At 48.4% G+C, this 14,938-nt stretch overlaps 1 protein-coding gene across 1 annotated transcript in view; it reads left to right on the top strand.

Annotated features, from left to right (window-relative positions):
• LOC114592157 (uncharacterized) overlaps positions 1 to 13,871 on the top strand; it is a 33,723-nt gene extending 19,852 nt beyond the window's left edge. Inside the window, exons 5-8 of the mRNA XM_028720076.2 lie at positions 5,461 to 5,946; positions 8,077 to 8,738; positions 10,353 to 10,476; positions 11,924 to 13,871. Of these exons, the coding sequence (XP_028575909.2) occupies positions 5,461 to 5,946; positions 8,077 to 8,738; positions 10,353 to 10,476; positions 11,924 to 13,650 (2,999 nt within the window). The 3' untranslated portion in view covers positions 13,651 to 13,871. The remainder of the gene's footprint in view (positions 1 to 5,460; positions 5,947 to 8,076; positions 8,739 to 10,352; positions 10,477 to 11,923) is intronic.
• Positions 13,872 to 14,938: the final 1,067 nt, after the last annotated feature.

Genomic DNA, 14,938 nt, shown 5'->3' with positions numbered 1-14,938 from the left:
CTTAAGGGACCACTGTAATTGTGGGTTGCAGGCAGGAGGCCACTGAACCAGATGCAACAGCACCAGGTATATAGAACCAGAGTCAGCTCCCTTCAAAGGTACCTTCTGCTGGGTCCAAAGAGTCTATGCAGGTTAGGCTGAGAGATAGTAACAGGCCCAAGCTCACCTGGTCACCTTCACCTTTCCGCTTCTCAGTTATGAAGACAGAAGCTGACGAGCCTTTGCACCTTTTAAACTGTTTGTGCAAAAGTCAGGATTCTAATAGCTGGAAGTGAAATCCCTGCAGACGCTGGGTTGGTTTGATGTACCTGGGCAAAAGCGGGACGCGGGTGGTGCTGTGGGTAAAACCTCAGTGCCTAGGACTTGCCGATCGTATGGTCGGCGGTTCGAATCCCCGCGGCGGGGTGAGCTCCTGTTGCTCAGTCCCTGCTCCTGCCCACCTAGCAGTTCGAAAGCACACTTAAGTGCAAGTAGATAAATGTTGTTGTTGTTTAGTCGTTTAGTCGTGTCCGACTCTTCGTGACCCCATGGACCAGAGCACGCCAGGCACCCCTGTCCTCCACCGCCTCCCGCAGCTTGGTCAGGCTCATGTTTGTAGCCTCGAGAACACTATCCAACCATCTCATCCTCTGTTGTCCCCTTCTCCTTGTGCCCTCCATCTTTCCCAACATCAGGGTCTTTTCCAGGGAGTCTTCTCTTCTCATGAGGTGGCCAAAGTATTGGAGCCTCAACTTCACAATCTGTCCTTCCAGTGAGCACTCAGGTCTGATTTCCTTAAGAATGGATGTGTTTGATCTTCTTGCAGTCCATGGGACTCTCAAGAGTCTCCTCCAGCACCATAATTTGAAAGCATCAATTCTTCGGCGATCAGCCTTAAGTAGATAAATAGGTACTGCTTTATAGTGGGAAGGTAAACGGCATTTCCGTTTGCTGCGCTGGCTCACCAGAGCAGCTTCGTCACGCTGGCCACCTGACCCGGAAGTGTCTCCGGACGGCGCTGGCCCCCGGCCTCTTAAGTGAGATGGGCGCACAACCCTAGAGTCAGACACGACTGGCCCGTACGGGCAGGGGTACCTTTACCTTTACCTTACCTGGGCAAAACCGTACCTGTGGAATATCCGCCTTTGCATGCAGCTGCTTAAAGGTACAAGAATGGCAAGCTGGCTCAGCATTAGCATGAACAAAAGAGTAATTGCAGTTTAAGATTGGCATGCTTGTTACAAAGCAGTTGTGTACTGGAACCCTCTTCAGTCAGAGGGCTGAATTTTTATCCTCAAGTGGGAATTTGATAAACATAAGGAAGTGGAAGGGGTTTAAATAGTGGGGACAAAAGACAAGAGGGGAAGCCCAGATATGTGACAATTTAGGCAAATAGATAAAGATCCTTATCTGGATCTTTGAGAATGTTGGGAGCCCTGGAGCAATTCCAAAAACAGGAACTCCTTGCTAAGGAAGTTCCCTGGATTGCTATGTCCTACAGCAGCCTTCACTAGCCTGATCCCAACTCCCAGCAGCCCCAGAAAGCACAGCCTCTCTGCTCTCCGTCTATAGATTAAATGGCAAAATTAAAGGTGCTAGCCCCTGTGACTTATTTTGGGTACAAACCCAGCTGATAGCCCAACACTTCAGATACTATTGCACAAAATTGCTATTTGCGGTCGTCTTGCAGACAAATTAGAAATGCAAACTATGAGTCAGGGATGATGGGAGCTAAGAATCCAACATCTGGTGAGCTGCAGGTTCCCCATCCCTGAGGTTGTATATGCCAGTGCTATTTTCCTAGAAAAAGAGGTACCAGAAGGCCTCCCTTGTTCTTTATAATGGCAGTGGAGCCCACCTGAGTTCCAGCTGAAAAAAAGCCCTGGTAAGCACCATACATTTAAAGCACCCAACTCCCCCTCCCAAAGAATCATGGGAACTGTAGTTTATCTGTGTGAGTGCCTGGAGGCAGTTGGAGGAAGGATGGCGGCTAATGGATTGAGGTTGAATCCTGACAAGATGGAAGTACTGTTCTTGGGGGACAGGGGGCGGGCAGGTGTGGAGGATTCCCTGGTCCTGAATGGGGTAACTGTGCCCCTGAAGAACCAGGTGTGCAGCCTGGGAGTCATTTTGGACAATTCAGTATCCAGGGCAGCTGTCTACCAGCTCCATCTGGTACGCAGGCTGAGACCCTACCTTTCCGCGAACTGTTTCGCCAGAGTGATGCATGCTCTAGTTATCTCCCGCTTGGACTACTGCAATGCGCTCTACGTGGGGCTACCTTTGAAGGTGACCCGGAAACTACAACTAATCCAGAATGCGGCAGCTAGACTGGTGACTGGGAGTGGCTGCCGGGACCACATAACACAGGTTCTGAGAGATTTGCATTGGCTCCCAGTACGTTTCCGAGAACAATTCAAAGTGTTGGTGCTGACCTTTAAAGCCCTAAATGGCCTCGGCCCAGTATACCTAAAGGAGAGTCTCCATTCCCATCGTTCTGCCCGGACGCTGAGATCCAGCGCCAAGGGCCTTCTGCCGGTTCCCTCATGGCAAGAAGCAAAGCTACAGGGAACTAGGCAGAGGGCCTTCTCGGTAGTGGCGCCCGCCCTGTGGAACACTCTCCCATCAGATGTCAAAGAGATAAACAACTACTTGACATTCAGAAGACATCTGAAGGCAGCCCTCTTTAGGGAAGTTTTTAATGTGTGACATCTTAGTGTATTTTTGGTCTTTCTTTGTTTGGTCTTAGTACCCAGCCAGATGGGTGAGGTACTAATAAATAATAATAATAATAATAATAATAATTGTTATTGTTGTTGTTATTATTATTATTACTACTACTACTACTACCTGTCACAGAACTACAGTTTCCAGTGCTCTTAAACTGCAGTTCCTGGGATTATTTGGGGAAAACATGCTTTAAACGGCTGGTGCATTGACAGACGACCTGCTACCTCACAACAGGCTCTCCGTGGACAGGTGCCCTCTATTCCCAGAGATACTGGACAAACTCTCTCTTTTGTTTCTGTTTCTTGTGCCTTCCCAAGTACCCAGCACTGTTTCACAGCCAGTGCCCCAGACCAGGCACCAGTAGCCATTCAGAAATATTAGCATACTTTTGTGAAACCCAGGGAAGCTGATCCAGAATGCTTTAAAGACAAAACACTTTTGCTTGCATCTGGAATGCTATCCCCAGGGGAAACCGCTGGGGCGCCAATGTTGTCAGCTTTTAAGTACCAGACTAGGACATTTTATTTAACCATCCCTTTGGTAGTTAAGCTCTGTCTCTTCATCTTTTAGTGGAGTCGGGTTAGGAATTGTCATTTTTGGTAACAACAACAACAACAACAAATTTATTATTTATACCCCGCCCATCTGGCTGGATTTCCCCAGCCATTCTGGGCGGCTTGCAACAAAAGATTAAAAATACATTAAAACATCAGTCATTAAAAACTTCCCTAAACAGGGTTAAACTGAAGACAAAAACTTCAAGAAAGAATGGGAAAAAATTATAATTTATTTAGGAGACCACTGTAAGTAGATGAAAACATTAGCAGGATTTTAACACTTGTAATGTAACAATATGGACAATATGGAGAAATACAAAATATGGATTACGAAATAATATGCAGCTGAAAATGTTAACAATAAGACCCTTGAAGGGGATGGTGGGAAGTCTGGAGATTCAGAGAAATCTCTAAAGGTAGATATGTATTTGGCATTGTTATAACTTTACACTTGTAAAATCAAATAGAAATTATTATTTTTTAAAAAAGAATTGGCCTTATGGTGCTGTTGGATGAGCATTTTAGTAATTTTTGTACTGCACCTTTGTTTTAAATTAGGCTTTTAAATTCAGTCTATACATTTGTATTTTGTTTTGTTTTGAAACATGTCCTTTTTGAAAGATGTCCTTTTCGGGGGTTGGTCTAGATGACACTTTGGGTCCCTTCCAGCTATACAGATTGGTGATTTTATGAGCCAACATTCAGTCCTCTCAAGCTTGTTTTTGGCTCTGAACCTCATCCATATATTGATAGAAAGCCTTAGAGGGCTGGACTAGGACCTGGGAGTCTGGGTTTCAAATCCCCACTCAGCCATGAAGCTCACAGGGTGACTTTGGGCTGGTCACTGTCTTCTCTCAGCCCAGGGTTGAGTCAGTCGCAGGGTTGATCTGAGCATAAAATGGGGAGAGGCTCATGAAGGCCACCTTGAGCGCTTTGGAGGAAAAGTGGGATAGAACTGTAATAAAGAAAGGTGGAAGAAGAATAAAAGGAGTGCCCCAAAACAGGTTAAGTCATGTGTATGTATGAACTGCTCCTAACCACAAAACAATCCCTGTACAGTATCAGGAGCCTTGTTTGTCCTGACAGGCTAGTTTTCTATCGGCAATGCCTTATCTTAAAATATCATAGAACTGCAGAGCTGGAAGATACCCCGAGGGTCATCTAGTCCAACCCCCTGCGATACAGGAACCTCAACTAAAGCATCGGTGATAGATGGCCGTCCAACCTCTGCTGCTATCTTTCTATGGGCAGGGCCTTTCACACGTGTGTGTGTGTGTGTGTGTGTTCATGCGAGGGTTTTCAGCTTTAAAGGGGCATCCAGTCCCGTCCCCACCACCTTCCCTGAAATCAGAGGGCGCCGAATACTCCATTGAGAAAGCCTGCGCACGCTTTGCAGAAGTTAAGCGACCACCTGCATTCTTTTATTCCCCCTCCCCCCCCCCCGTAATCTTTATTGGTTTTTTTATTACATACTGCACATACACATATTGCATTACATTTTACATTTATACTTGCTCCTAGGAGCTGACTTCCCTCCTTCCTTCTTCTGGCTTTTTTTATACGTCTCTAGATTTTTCGCATTTCCCTTATCCATTTTTTATACAGTGGTACCTTGGGTTACATACGCTTCAGGTTAGAGACTCCGCTAACCCGGAAATATTACCTCAGGTTAAGAACTTTGCTTCAGGATGAGAACAGAAATTGTGCATCAGGAGGCCCCATTAGCTAAAGTGGTGCTTCAGGTTAAGGACAATTTCAGGTTAAGAACGGACCTCCAGAATGAATTAAGTTCTTAACCCGAGGTACCACTGTATTGTTATTCTTCTTCCACATTTGTCCAAAAAATATCTGTAAACAAATAAATCCTTCTATAACGCACAATTCTTGTTGTCTGTCTATTTCCATTTACACCTACTGTTTATTACATTGGTCACACTGTATGTTTTTGTTCTTATTGTTCTTATTGTCCAGTAAAATTCTTTGTAGTTCCCTTTATGAGGTTTGTTTCAATTCTACTGGTTTCAGTATTGCACCTTATCTTTCCTATGTATGACATAATCCCCCCCCCCCCCCATTCTTTTTGAAATGTTTCATCGCCCTGTTGTGGAATTTCCCCCGGCCAACCTGCATTCTGTGCATTGCGGGCAGGCAGGCAGGCATTCAACCGGTGCAGCTTCTCCCGCGCAAAACTAAGACCCGGCGGGGAATGTGGACGCGGGCCGGATTAGTCATCTGATGCCCCACCGCTGCATCCTCCCGCCCCACCGCCGGTGCTTCTGGGGGGCGGCGATTTTAAGAGGAGGCGGCGCTGGGCTGAGAGGGGTTAAACGCACCGAGCTCTTCTTTCTAGACAGGCGCGGCCGGCTGCAGAAGAGGAGCCGGGAGGAGGTTGGCTGCTCTCCCCAGCCTGGTCTCTCCTTTAAGGAGGTGCATTTCCAAATCCGCCCATCACCACCCGCTCTCTACCTCTTTGCATTTATTTTTGCAAAAAGAAAGAAAAGAAAAGGGGGGGGGAGAGAGAGAGCCGCGCATACCCGCAGGACTAGCGCCATGCAAAGCCTTCCTGGATCAGGTGAGTGCAAACCAAGGAGGGCTGGCCTGGGACGAAGCATCCTTGGCTGGAAAGATGAAGGCAGAGGCATCGCCCACCTCCGAAATAAAGGATTCTCACCTGTGACAGGTCAGAGAGACAAGCAGGCGGCTTATTCCCAGCCTGTTTAGTGGGGAGAAGGGAAATGCTACCAGCACTGAGGATATTGGGGGGGGGGGGCATGGTACTATTTGGCTTTTGTAGTGCCTTGGTTTCCCCAGGGAATTCCAGATGAAGGAAATACAGTGGTACCTCGGGTTACATACGCTTCAGGTTACATACACGTCAGGTTACAGACTCCGCTAACCCAGAAATAGTACCTCGGGTTAAGAACTTTGCTTCAGGATGAGAACAGAAATCGTGCTCCGGCGGCACAGCGGTAGCAGGAGGCTCCATTAGCTAAAGTGGTGCTTCAGGTTAAGAACAGTTTCAGGTTAAGAACGGACCTCCGGAACGAATTAAGTACTTAACCAGAGGTACCACTGTATGGGATACCCAGAGGAGAGAGAGCCCTGCTGGATAGGTTCCCCTCTCACCCCAGTATCCTGTTTCTAATAAGACAGGCTTGTCGGTCCAGGGAGGGCTCATAGGTGCCAACTCCTGGGGGCCGTGGGAGCTTCAGCCCCCACAATAAAATATTTGAGGGGGCTGTTCCCCTCCAAAGTTGATGGATTGCCATTCAAACGTTGTGCGTGCACCTCAGCATGCAGTCGATTATGCGGGTCGGGACTTACCTGCACACCTCTCCCCCAAAATTTTATAAAAGTTGGCACCCCTGGGAAGGCTGGTGTGATTCTCACTCCTGGTTGCACCTGGGTTCGAATTCTGTGCAAGCCCACAGGAAGCGGAATGTCTCCCTCTATGCATGCAAAATCTCCCTGGTCTTCCCAGGTAGGGCTGGGGAAAGACCTCTGTTTAAAACCCCTGGAGAGAGGCTGCCAGTCAGTGTAGGCAATACTGAGCTAAGTAGGCCAATGGGTCTGACTCTGTATTAGGCAGCTTGCAATGTTCTTCTCCCATGACTTGCTCTCTGCTCTAGCATGGAGAAATCACAGTTGCACTGCCTTGAGCTCTTGAGGTTTTGCTCAGCTATTGCGGCTGCTTTTGATTTGATGGGCAACTTCCCAAAGGGTGAAGAGATGCCTAATTCTTCTTTAAAGCCTGCCGCTGCTTTTCACCCCTTGTGAAAGTGAACCCCGTAAATCAGTGGTTCTCAAAACTTTTTTCCCTGGGCTACACTTTCAGAATAAAAATGTGCTCACAATTTTTGTTTTATTGATAATAAATACATGGGGGGCGGGACTCCTAGCAGAGATTGATTTATAGAAGTATCACTTGATGCTCTTGCTCTTGTTTTGAAAATATTTCTATCTGTATTCTGCAAATAATAAGCATTATTTTGATACCGTATTTATCACACCGAAATGTTTAGATGTTTATTTGATTATCCTTGATTCTTCCCACTACATTTGCCATCCTCTCCTGCCACACCCTTTGAAAACCACTGTCAACAAAAATAATATGTTTATAAAAAGCGGGGGGGAAACTCCCGAGAATGATCAGTGAGCTTTTGAATCTGCCAGGTTGACTGTTAAGCGAATGAATGACTCGGGTCTTGCCTCTGGGGCTCCCACTGAGGGATCTGGTCGGTCACTGTGAGGAAGTATGCTGTACTAGAAGGGCCATTGGCACGATCCAGCAGGACTCTGCTTATGTTCTAGAGCACGATTTCCCAAACTTGGGTCTCCAGCTCTTGGCGGACTACAACTCCCATCATCTCTAGCTAGTAGGATCAGTGGTCAGGGATGGTGGGAATTGTAGTCCCAAAACAGATGGAGACCCAAGTTTGGGATACGCTGTTCTAGAGGCAGCCTTCTTCTGAATACCAGCCACTGGGGAGCTTCAGCGGCTGTTGCCCTTCTATTAGCTTGAGGGCCACTGGTGGAACCAGGATGTTGTCTGAGACGGGCCTTTGGTCTAACCCAGCAGAGCTTCTCTTCTTAAGTTCCCTGAATGAGGAGCTCCCATCATCCATCATGCGTTATTATTATTATCTGACTTGAACTGATTTTAAAATGAAATGATTTTAGAATGTTGTATCATTTTACTGTTAGCCGCTCTGAGCCCGGCTTTGGCTGGGGAGGGCAGGATATAAATAAAATTTTAATATTATTATTATTATTATGACTCCACACTTTTCAATGCTGATTTTGTTTGCAGCACAAGGAACGAAGATGGAGGAGCAGGACTCAGCGCAACCTGGGGAGAAGCCAGAAGAAGGTGGGCTGGCCCCTCACGATATCCAGATCAGAACAGTCCGGGAATTCTGGACAGAGGTGCCTCCGGGAGCGATGGGGGAACCCCTGTGGCAGGAACTCTTGAAGATGATGCAGCCTCCTAATTTTGGGCTGAGAAACCCCCAGCTGATGGAGGAACGTTCCTCAGGGAACAACGCTGCTGCTTTCCACCCTTCTTTCAAGGGGGCAGCTGATGCTGGCCAGTGGCCTAGAGGAGAGCAGGCCCCAGATCCAGGGGGAGGCCTCCCCGAGGCCTACATGAGCCCAGAAGCCTCTGGGAAAGTGAAGGAAGAGATTCCAGACGAAGAAGACTTGGAGGCACGGTGCCGGCACTTCCGGGAGTTCCGCTACCAGGAAGCGGAGACCCCCCGAGAAAATGGCCGCCAGCTCTTGGAGGTTTGCTGCCAGTGGCTGAGGCCTGAGAGACACACCAAGGAGCAGATGCTGGAGCTGGTGATCTTGGAGCAGTTCCTTGCCGTCTTGCCCCAAGGGATGCAGCACTGGGTGCAGGAACGCAGCCCCGAGAATATGTCTCAAGCAATGGCACTGGCCGAAGGCTTCCCTCTCCTCTCTGAAGAGCAAAAGGTGAGGCGGTTTCAGCAGTGTGGCTGGTCCCCTTTGGGACTGGTAGGGCAGAAGGCAGGGAGCCCGACAGTAGGTGGCGCCACTTCCCAATGAAAGCCAGAGCCAACGAGTTGTGGGTTTGTCCCCCATCCTCTTTTTCCTCAGCAGGCACATATATTGCCCTGCTTCTCACCGGATGCTAAAAGAAACTGTGGCTTACTACGAACGAACAAGATCACATCCATGCCATAATTTAAATGCACATGTAGCACTCGCCCCAACAATCATGGGAACTAAGTTCCAAGTAACGCTAAGGCGTTTACATTCCTCTGCACTTTATTACTGCAGTACATTATGAAAAGGCTCAATTTCTCAAAGAAGGCATTATCTTGTCTATCTTCTGGGAAAACTCTATGAGAAAATGGATAAGAAAGTCGGCGGTTCGAATCCCCGCAACGGGATGAGCTCCCGTTGCTCAGTCCCTGCTCCTGCCAACCTAGCAGTTCAAAAGCACATCAAAGTGCAAGTAGATAAATAGGTACCGCTGTGGCGGGAAGGTAAAACGGCGTTTCCGTGCACTGCTCTGGTTCACCAGAAGCAGCTTAGTCATGCTGGCCACATGACCCGGAAGCTGTATGCCGGCTCCCTCAGCCAATAAAGCAAGATGAGCGCCGCAAACCCAGAGTCAGTCACGACTGGACCTAATGGTCAGGGGTCCCTTTACTTTTATGTATGCTTAGATGGTGAGAACAAGAGGGGGTAGACTTCCAGTGGTGTCCAAACATTTTTCAAAGAGGGCCAGATTTGATGAAGTGAAGGGCTGTGGGGGCTGACCAAAGTTGTTGACCTTTTGGTAGACAGTCATTGAGAAGTGGAGCCTTTTTATAACATACTGGAGGAATAAAGGGCAGGAGAATGTAAACCTGTTTGCGTTACTTGGAACTTCGTGATATTAATTCATTGCATGTGATTTTGGTATGGAATTCTGTTCCTATATGTTTGGCTCTATATATCCCCTTTACTCCACATCTATTTCATTTTATTAAGCATCTGTTATTAGATTTTGTTGTGTTTTATTATAAATGAATATATGGGGGGGGGGAAGAGATTTATAGGAACTGTTGTTTACCCCTCACAGAGCAGCAATTCCCAGGGCCCTTAACAAACTAACTTTCCCAGGATTCTTGGGGTGTGCCACAAATGTATTTGGGGAAGAAGAGGGGAAATATTAATCTATAGCACAACTTTTTGGCAATGGATTAGATTTTGTCAAACTTCAATCTTAAAACTGTGTTAAAAACTTCTGTGTGTCTTAATTAACTGCAAATATTTACTACATTCAATAAACGGCTTGCAGTTTGTTGTAAGTTTATCTTAGTCTTTGTCTTGCCCCCTCCTTTAAATCTGACATCATGTCTCAACCTGGCCATTGAGACAAGACTCCCAACATTCTTTAAAGTTGCAGTTCACACAGAATGATGCCGCAGAGCAGCCAATTTCCTGCGTCTTCTCGGTGGGGGTGGAGCCAGACTTGAAGGCCTTTGAACTCTAGACATTATTATATCTGTAGCATTGACTGGGGGGTTCCCCACAGCATCCCTGCAAAACTCCCTAACCTGCCTGCTTCTCTTTTAGCCCCCAGGACCATTGAAGGAGGACTCTGTTGATTTCCCCTTATCGGAGCAGAACCCGTCAGACCCTCATCAGAACCTCCAAGTGGAGGCCAAGCAAGAAGAGACGGGAGCAGCCTGCTTGCTGGGTGAGCCTCCTTGCAGGGATGGCAGCTGGGACCTGGGTTCTGCAGCACCTGTCCCTGTCTACTTCCTGTCACTCGGACCAACATCCGAGGCCTTGCTCTGTGCTAAACTACAGTGGTACCTCGAGTTAAGTACTTAATTCATTCCGGAGGTCCGTTCTTAACCTGAAACTGTTCTTAACCTGAGGCACCACTTTAGCTAATGGGGCCTCCCACTGCTGCTGTGCTGCCGCCGGAGCACGATTTCTGTTCTCATCCTGAAGCAAAGTTCTTAACCCGAGGTACTATTTCTGGGTTAGCAGAGTCTGTAACCTGAAGCGTCTGTAACCCGAGGTACCACTGTACATCTTGTAGGGATGCTCATCAGCTTTTAAAAGGTGATTAGGTAAATTCAGGGAGAATACGGCTATCAAAGGCTATGATGGGTGCTGACGGTTTTTGCAAAAAGACAAAAAAAAAAAAAATACCTCTGTCCCTAGTTTGTACATGCAGAAATCACAGACTTGTGGAAATGAAAATCAAAGCACCCTTGATGATAGCACACACATCCCAGCACTGGGAAGCTAACTAACACCTGGAGTGTTAACGCCAAGATGTTCCTGTTCTCATCAACACTTGTTTTATTTAAGGGTCTTCCATATATTTAGCCTTTGATGTCATTGTAACACATTTTGGGGTGGTTGGTTTTTTTGCATTTCTGATCTCCCTGCTTAAAATTCCATGATACACAAGCACACACTTCCAACTGTGTGAAACTTTTACATAAATTTTAACATCAGAATTCACAAGATTATTCAAAATGATTTGCGTGCTGAAACGTTTTCTTTCTTATTTGATAAAGTTCATCAAAGATTGCTGCATCACTTATTCTTGCAATTTAAAATAAATTTAGCAGTTTCAAGTTGGGTGCTTTTCATTTTTTTTCTGAAAGACATCTGGCTTTTAAAATTGACACTAGCAAGTCTTTGGGGGGTGCGGGGAGAGTAGTTAACCTTGCCTAGGGCACAAAGTAGCCTACTACTGGTACAGACTAGACCCCATGATTTTTTGGGGGTGCACTTAGGGGGCTCTGGCAGCAGTGACTACAGCTGGCAGCTCTGTTGCCTGGCCAGCCTTGTGGTTTCCTGCTTCCCTTCCCAGCAGGCCTCTCCCACTTCCTCCCATTCCCTACAGCAAGGCAGGAGAGGGAGGAGGCAGAGGCAGTTGATTTTAAACGGTTGAAATATGTTTTTATCTTATGTTTAATTGTACCGCTTTATCAATTTGGTGTTTGCTGCCCTGGGAGCCTTTGCGGGGGAAATGTGGGCAAGAAACCTATTTTCCACCAGCTGAGTGATGACACCGTTGGACACAATTCGTAAGATCAATAGACAATCCATAGAAGCAACTGTTGTTTCCCTCAGAGTGGACCATGTTTGACTGAAACCAAGATATCCTCTTTCTGTTCCAGCAGGTGACCAGCAGGTGACGGAAGATGAGGTGGAGACATTACAGCTAGCAAAAGGACCCGAGCAATGTGAACTCAACGGGGTATTACTGGATGGAGCAACCGGGATTATTTCTCAGGGACCGAACACACAAGAAACATTTGGAAACCAGCGTGTTCGAGAAAGTCCTTGTGGCGGCAGAGGTTCCCCTGAAGCTACGTCCTGTGAGAGAGAAACAGAGGGACCCGACCGCGGAGAAGGACGCAGCCAGAGCTCTGACCTCCCACAGAGGCGGCTGGCCCGCAGGCGAAAGAAAACGCATGTGTGCTCTGAATGCGGGAAAGCCTTTGACCGTCTCTCTGTCCTGGCGAACCACCTGACCATCCACACAGGAGAGAAGCCCTACCAGTGTGTGGACTGCGGCAAGGGCTTTGGCTACAAAGCGCTCCTTGTGAGGCACAGCCGGAGCCACGAAGGGCAGAAGCCGTACAAATGCTTGGCGTGCGGGAAGACGTTCAGCACCAGCACTATCCTTTCCGATCACGAGAGAATCCACACGGGAGAGAGGCCCTTCACCTGCGCCGACTGCGGGAAGTGCTTCATCAAGAGGGGTCACCTGATGAGGCACCAGCTGACCCACACGGGGGAGAAGCGCTACAAGTGCTCCGAGTGTGATAAGAGCTTTGGTGACAAGAGCCTCCTGACCACCCACAGGAGGAGCCACACGGGGGAGAAGCCGTACACGTGCGCCGAGTGCGGGAAGAGCTTCAGCCAAGGATCGCACCTCATCACTCACAAGAGAATCCACACCGGAGAGAAGCCGCACCAGTGCTCGCACTGCGGGAACAGCTTCAGCCGGCGCTACGACCTCCTCATCCACGAGAGGACGCACACGGGAGAGAAGCCCTACCCGTGCCCTGAGTGCGGGAAGAGCTTCCGCCAGAGCTCGCAGCTGTTCGTCCACGGGAGGATCCACATGGGAGGGAAGCCCTACCGATGCGCCGAGTGCGGCAAGAGCTTCCGCTGGGAGAGCAGCATCAAGATGCACATGAAGAACCACGCCGGCGACCGGCCGTACGCCTGCTCCGAGTGCGGCAAGCGGTACGGCAAGTCCTCACACCTGATCCGCCACAAGGCGACGCACACGGGCGAGAAGCCCTTCCAGTGCTCGCAGTGCGAGAAGAGCTTCACCCAGCGGTCCGTGCTTTACCTCCACGAACGGACACACACAGGAGAGAGGCCCTTCCAGTGCTTGGAGTGCGGGAAGTGCTTCCGCTGGGAGAGCAACTACCAGATGCACGCCAAGAACCACACCCGGAAGAAGCCGTTTGAGTGCGCGGACTGCGGCGAGAGCTACGACAAGGAGTCTCAGCTCATCAAGCACCGCAGGACCCACACGGGGGAGAAGCCCTTCAAGTGCAAGGAGTGCGGCCTGTGCTTCGACTGCATCTCCGCATTGACTGGGCACCGCAAGGTCCACCGGAGCGAGAGGCCCTTCAAGTGCGCCGAGTGCGGCAGGAGCTACAACGGAGAGCCCGAGCTCCTCAAGCACCAGAGGGCCCACACGGCGGAGAAGCCGCACAAGTGCCCCGATTGTGACAAGAGTTTTGACTCTAGCTCTGCCCTGAGGGTGCACCGGCGCATGCACACCGGGGAGAAGCCCTACAAGTGCTCGGGCTGCGGGAAGAATTTCAGCCAGAGTTCAAACCTCCGGACGCACATGAGAATCCACACAGGAGAGAACGTGTGAGAGGCGGGCCTCCCAAGGATGCGCGGGGGAACATGGTGGCCACTCAAGTGCTCTAGGGGGCCAAAGGTTCCCCATCTCTGATTTTGCAGGTATTTTTTCCTGGGTGGGTAACGTTAGGGATAGAGCTACATGATGTGGGTAGGACATAGAGAGGTGGGTTTAGAAGGGACATCAACTGACCTTTTTTCATTCTTTTCTTTCTTTTTTATAAAATAAATAAATAAATAAATGTTTTAATTCCAAGGGTCTGTGTGTGGTTTTGTTTTATGCTCCTTTCTGATGATGATGAGGCTTGGCGTGGGGGGGGGTTAGCTCTCTTAATAATAATAACATTTTATTTATATCCCGCCCTCCCCAGCTGAAGCTGGGCTCAGAGCGGCTAACAACAATAAATGCAATGCCAAAGGTATTGGATTCAAATCCTGAACAAGTTGTTTTGTTTTGTTTCCAACTAAGTTCTACTCATAGAATCATAGAATCATAGAGTTGGAAGAGACCACAAGGGCCATCGAGTCCAACCCCCTGCCAAGCAGGAAACACCATCAGAGCACTCCTGACATATGGTTGTCAAGCCTCTGCTTAAAGACCTCCAAAGAAGGAGACTCCACCACACTCCTTGGCAGCAAATTCCACTGTTGAACAGCTCTTACTGTCAGGAAGTTCTTCCTAATGTTTAGGTGGAATCTTCTTTCTTGTAGTTTGGATCCATTGCTCCGTGTCCGCTTCTCTGGAGCAGCAGAAAACAGCCTTTCTCCCTCCTCTATGTGACATCCTTTTATATATTTGAACATGGCTATCATATCACCCCTTAACCTCCTCTTCTCCAGGCTAAACATGCCCAGCTCCCTTAGCCGTTCCTCATAAGGCATCGTTTCCAGGCCTTTGACCATTTTGGTTGCCCTCCTCTGGACACGTTCCAGTTTGTCAGTGTCCTTCTTGAACTGTGGTGCCCAGAACTGGACACAGTACTCCAGGTGAGGTCTGACCAGAGCAGAATACAGTGGCACTATTACTTCCCTCTAGATGCTATACTCCTATTGATGCAGCCCAGAATTGCATTGGCTTTTTTAGCTGCCGCGTAACACTGGTGGCTCATGTCAAGTTTGTGGTCAACCAAGACTCCTAGATCCTTTTCACATGTACTGCTCTCAAGCCAGGTGTCACCCATCTTGTATTTGTGCCTCTCATTTTTTTTGCCCAAGTGCAATACTTTACATTTCTCCCTGTTAAAATTCATCTTGTTTGTTTTGGCCCAGTTCTCTAATCTGTCAAGGTCGTTTTGAAGTGT

This window comes from Podarcis muralis, chromosome 2 (genome assembly GCF_964188315.1).
Source record: "Podarcis muralis chromosome 2, rPodMur119.hap1.1, whole genome shotgun sequence".
Lineage (NCBI taxonomy): Eukaryota > Metazoa > Chordata > Lepidosauria > Squamata > Lacertidae > Podarcis > Podarcis muralis.
This window is presented reverse-complemented; position numbering and strand designations above follow the sequence as displayed.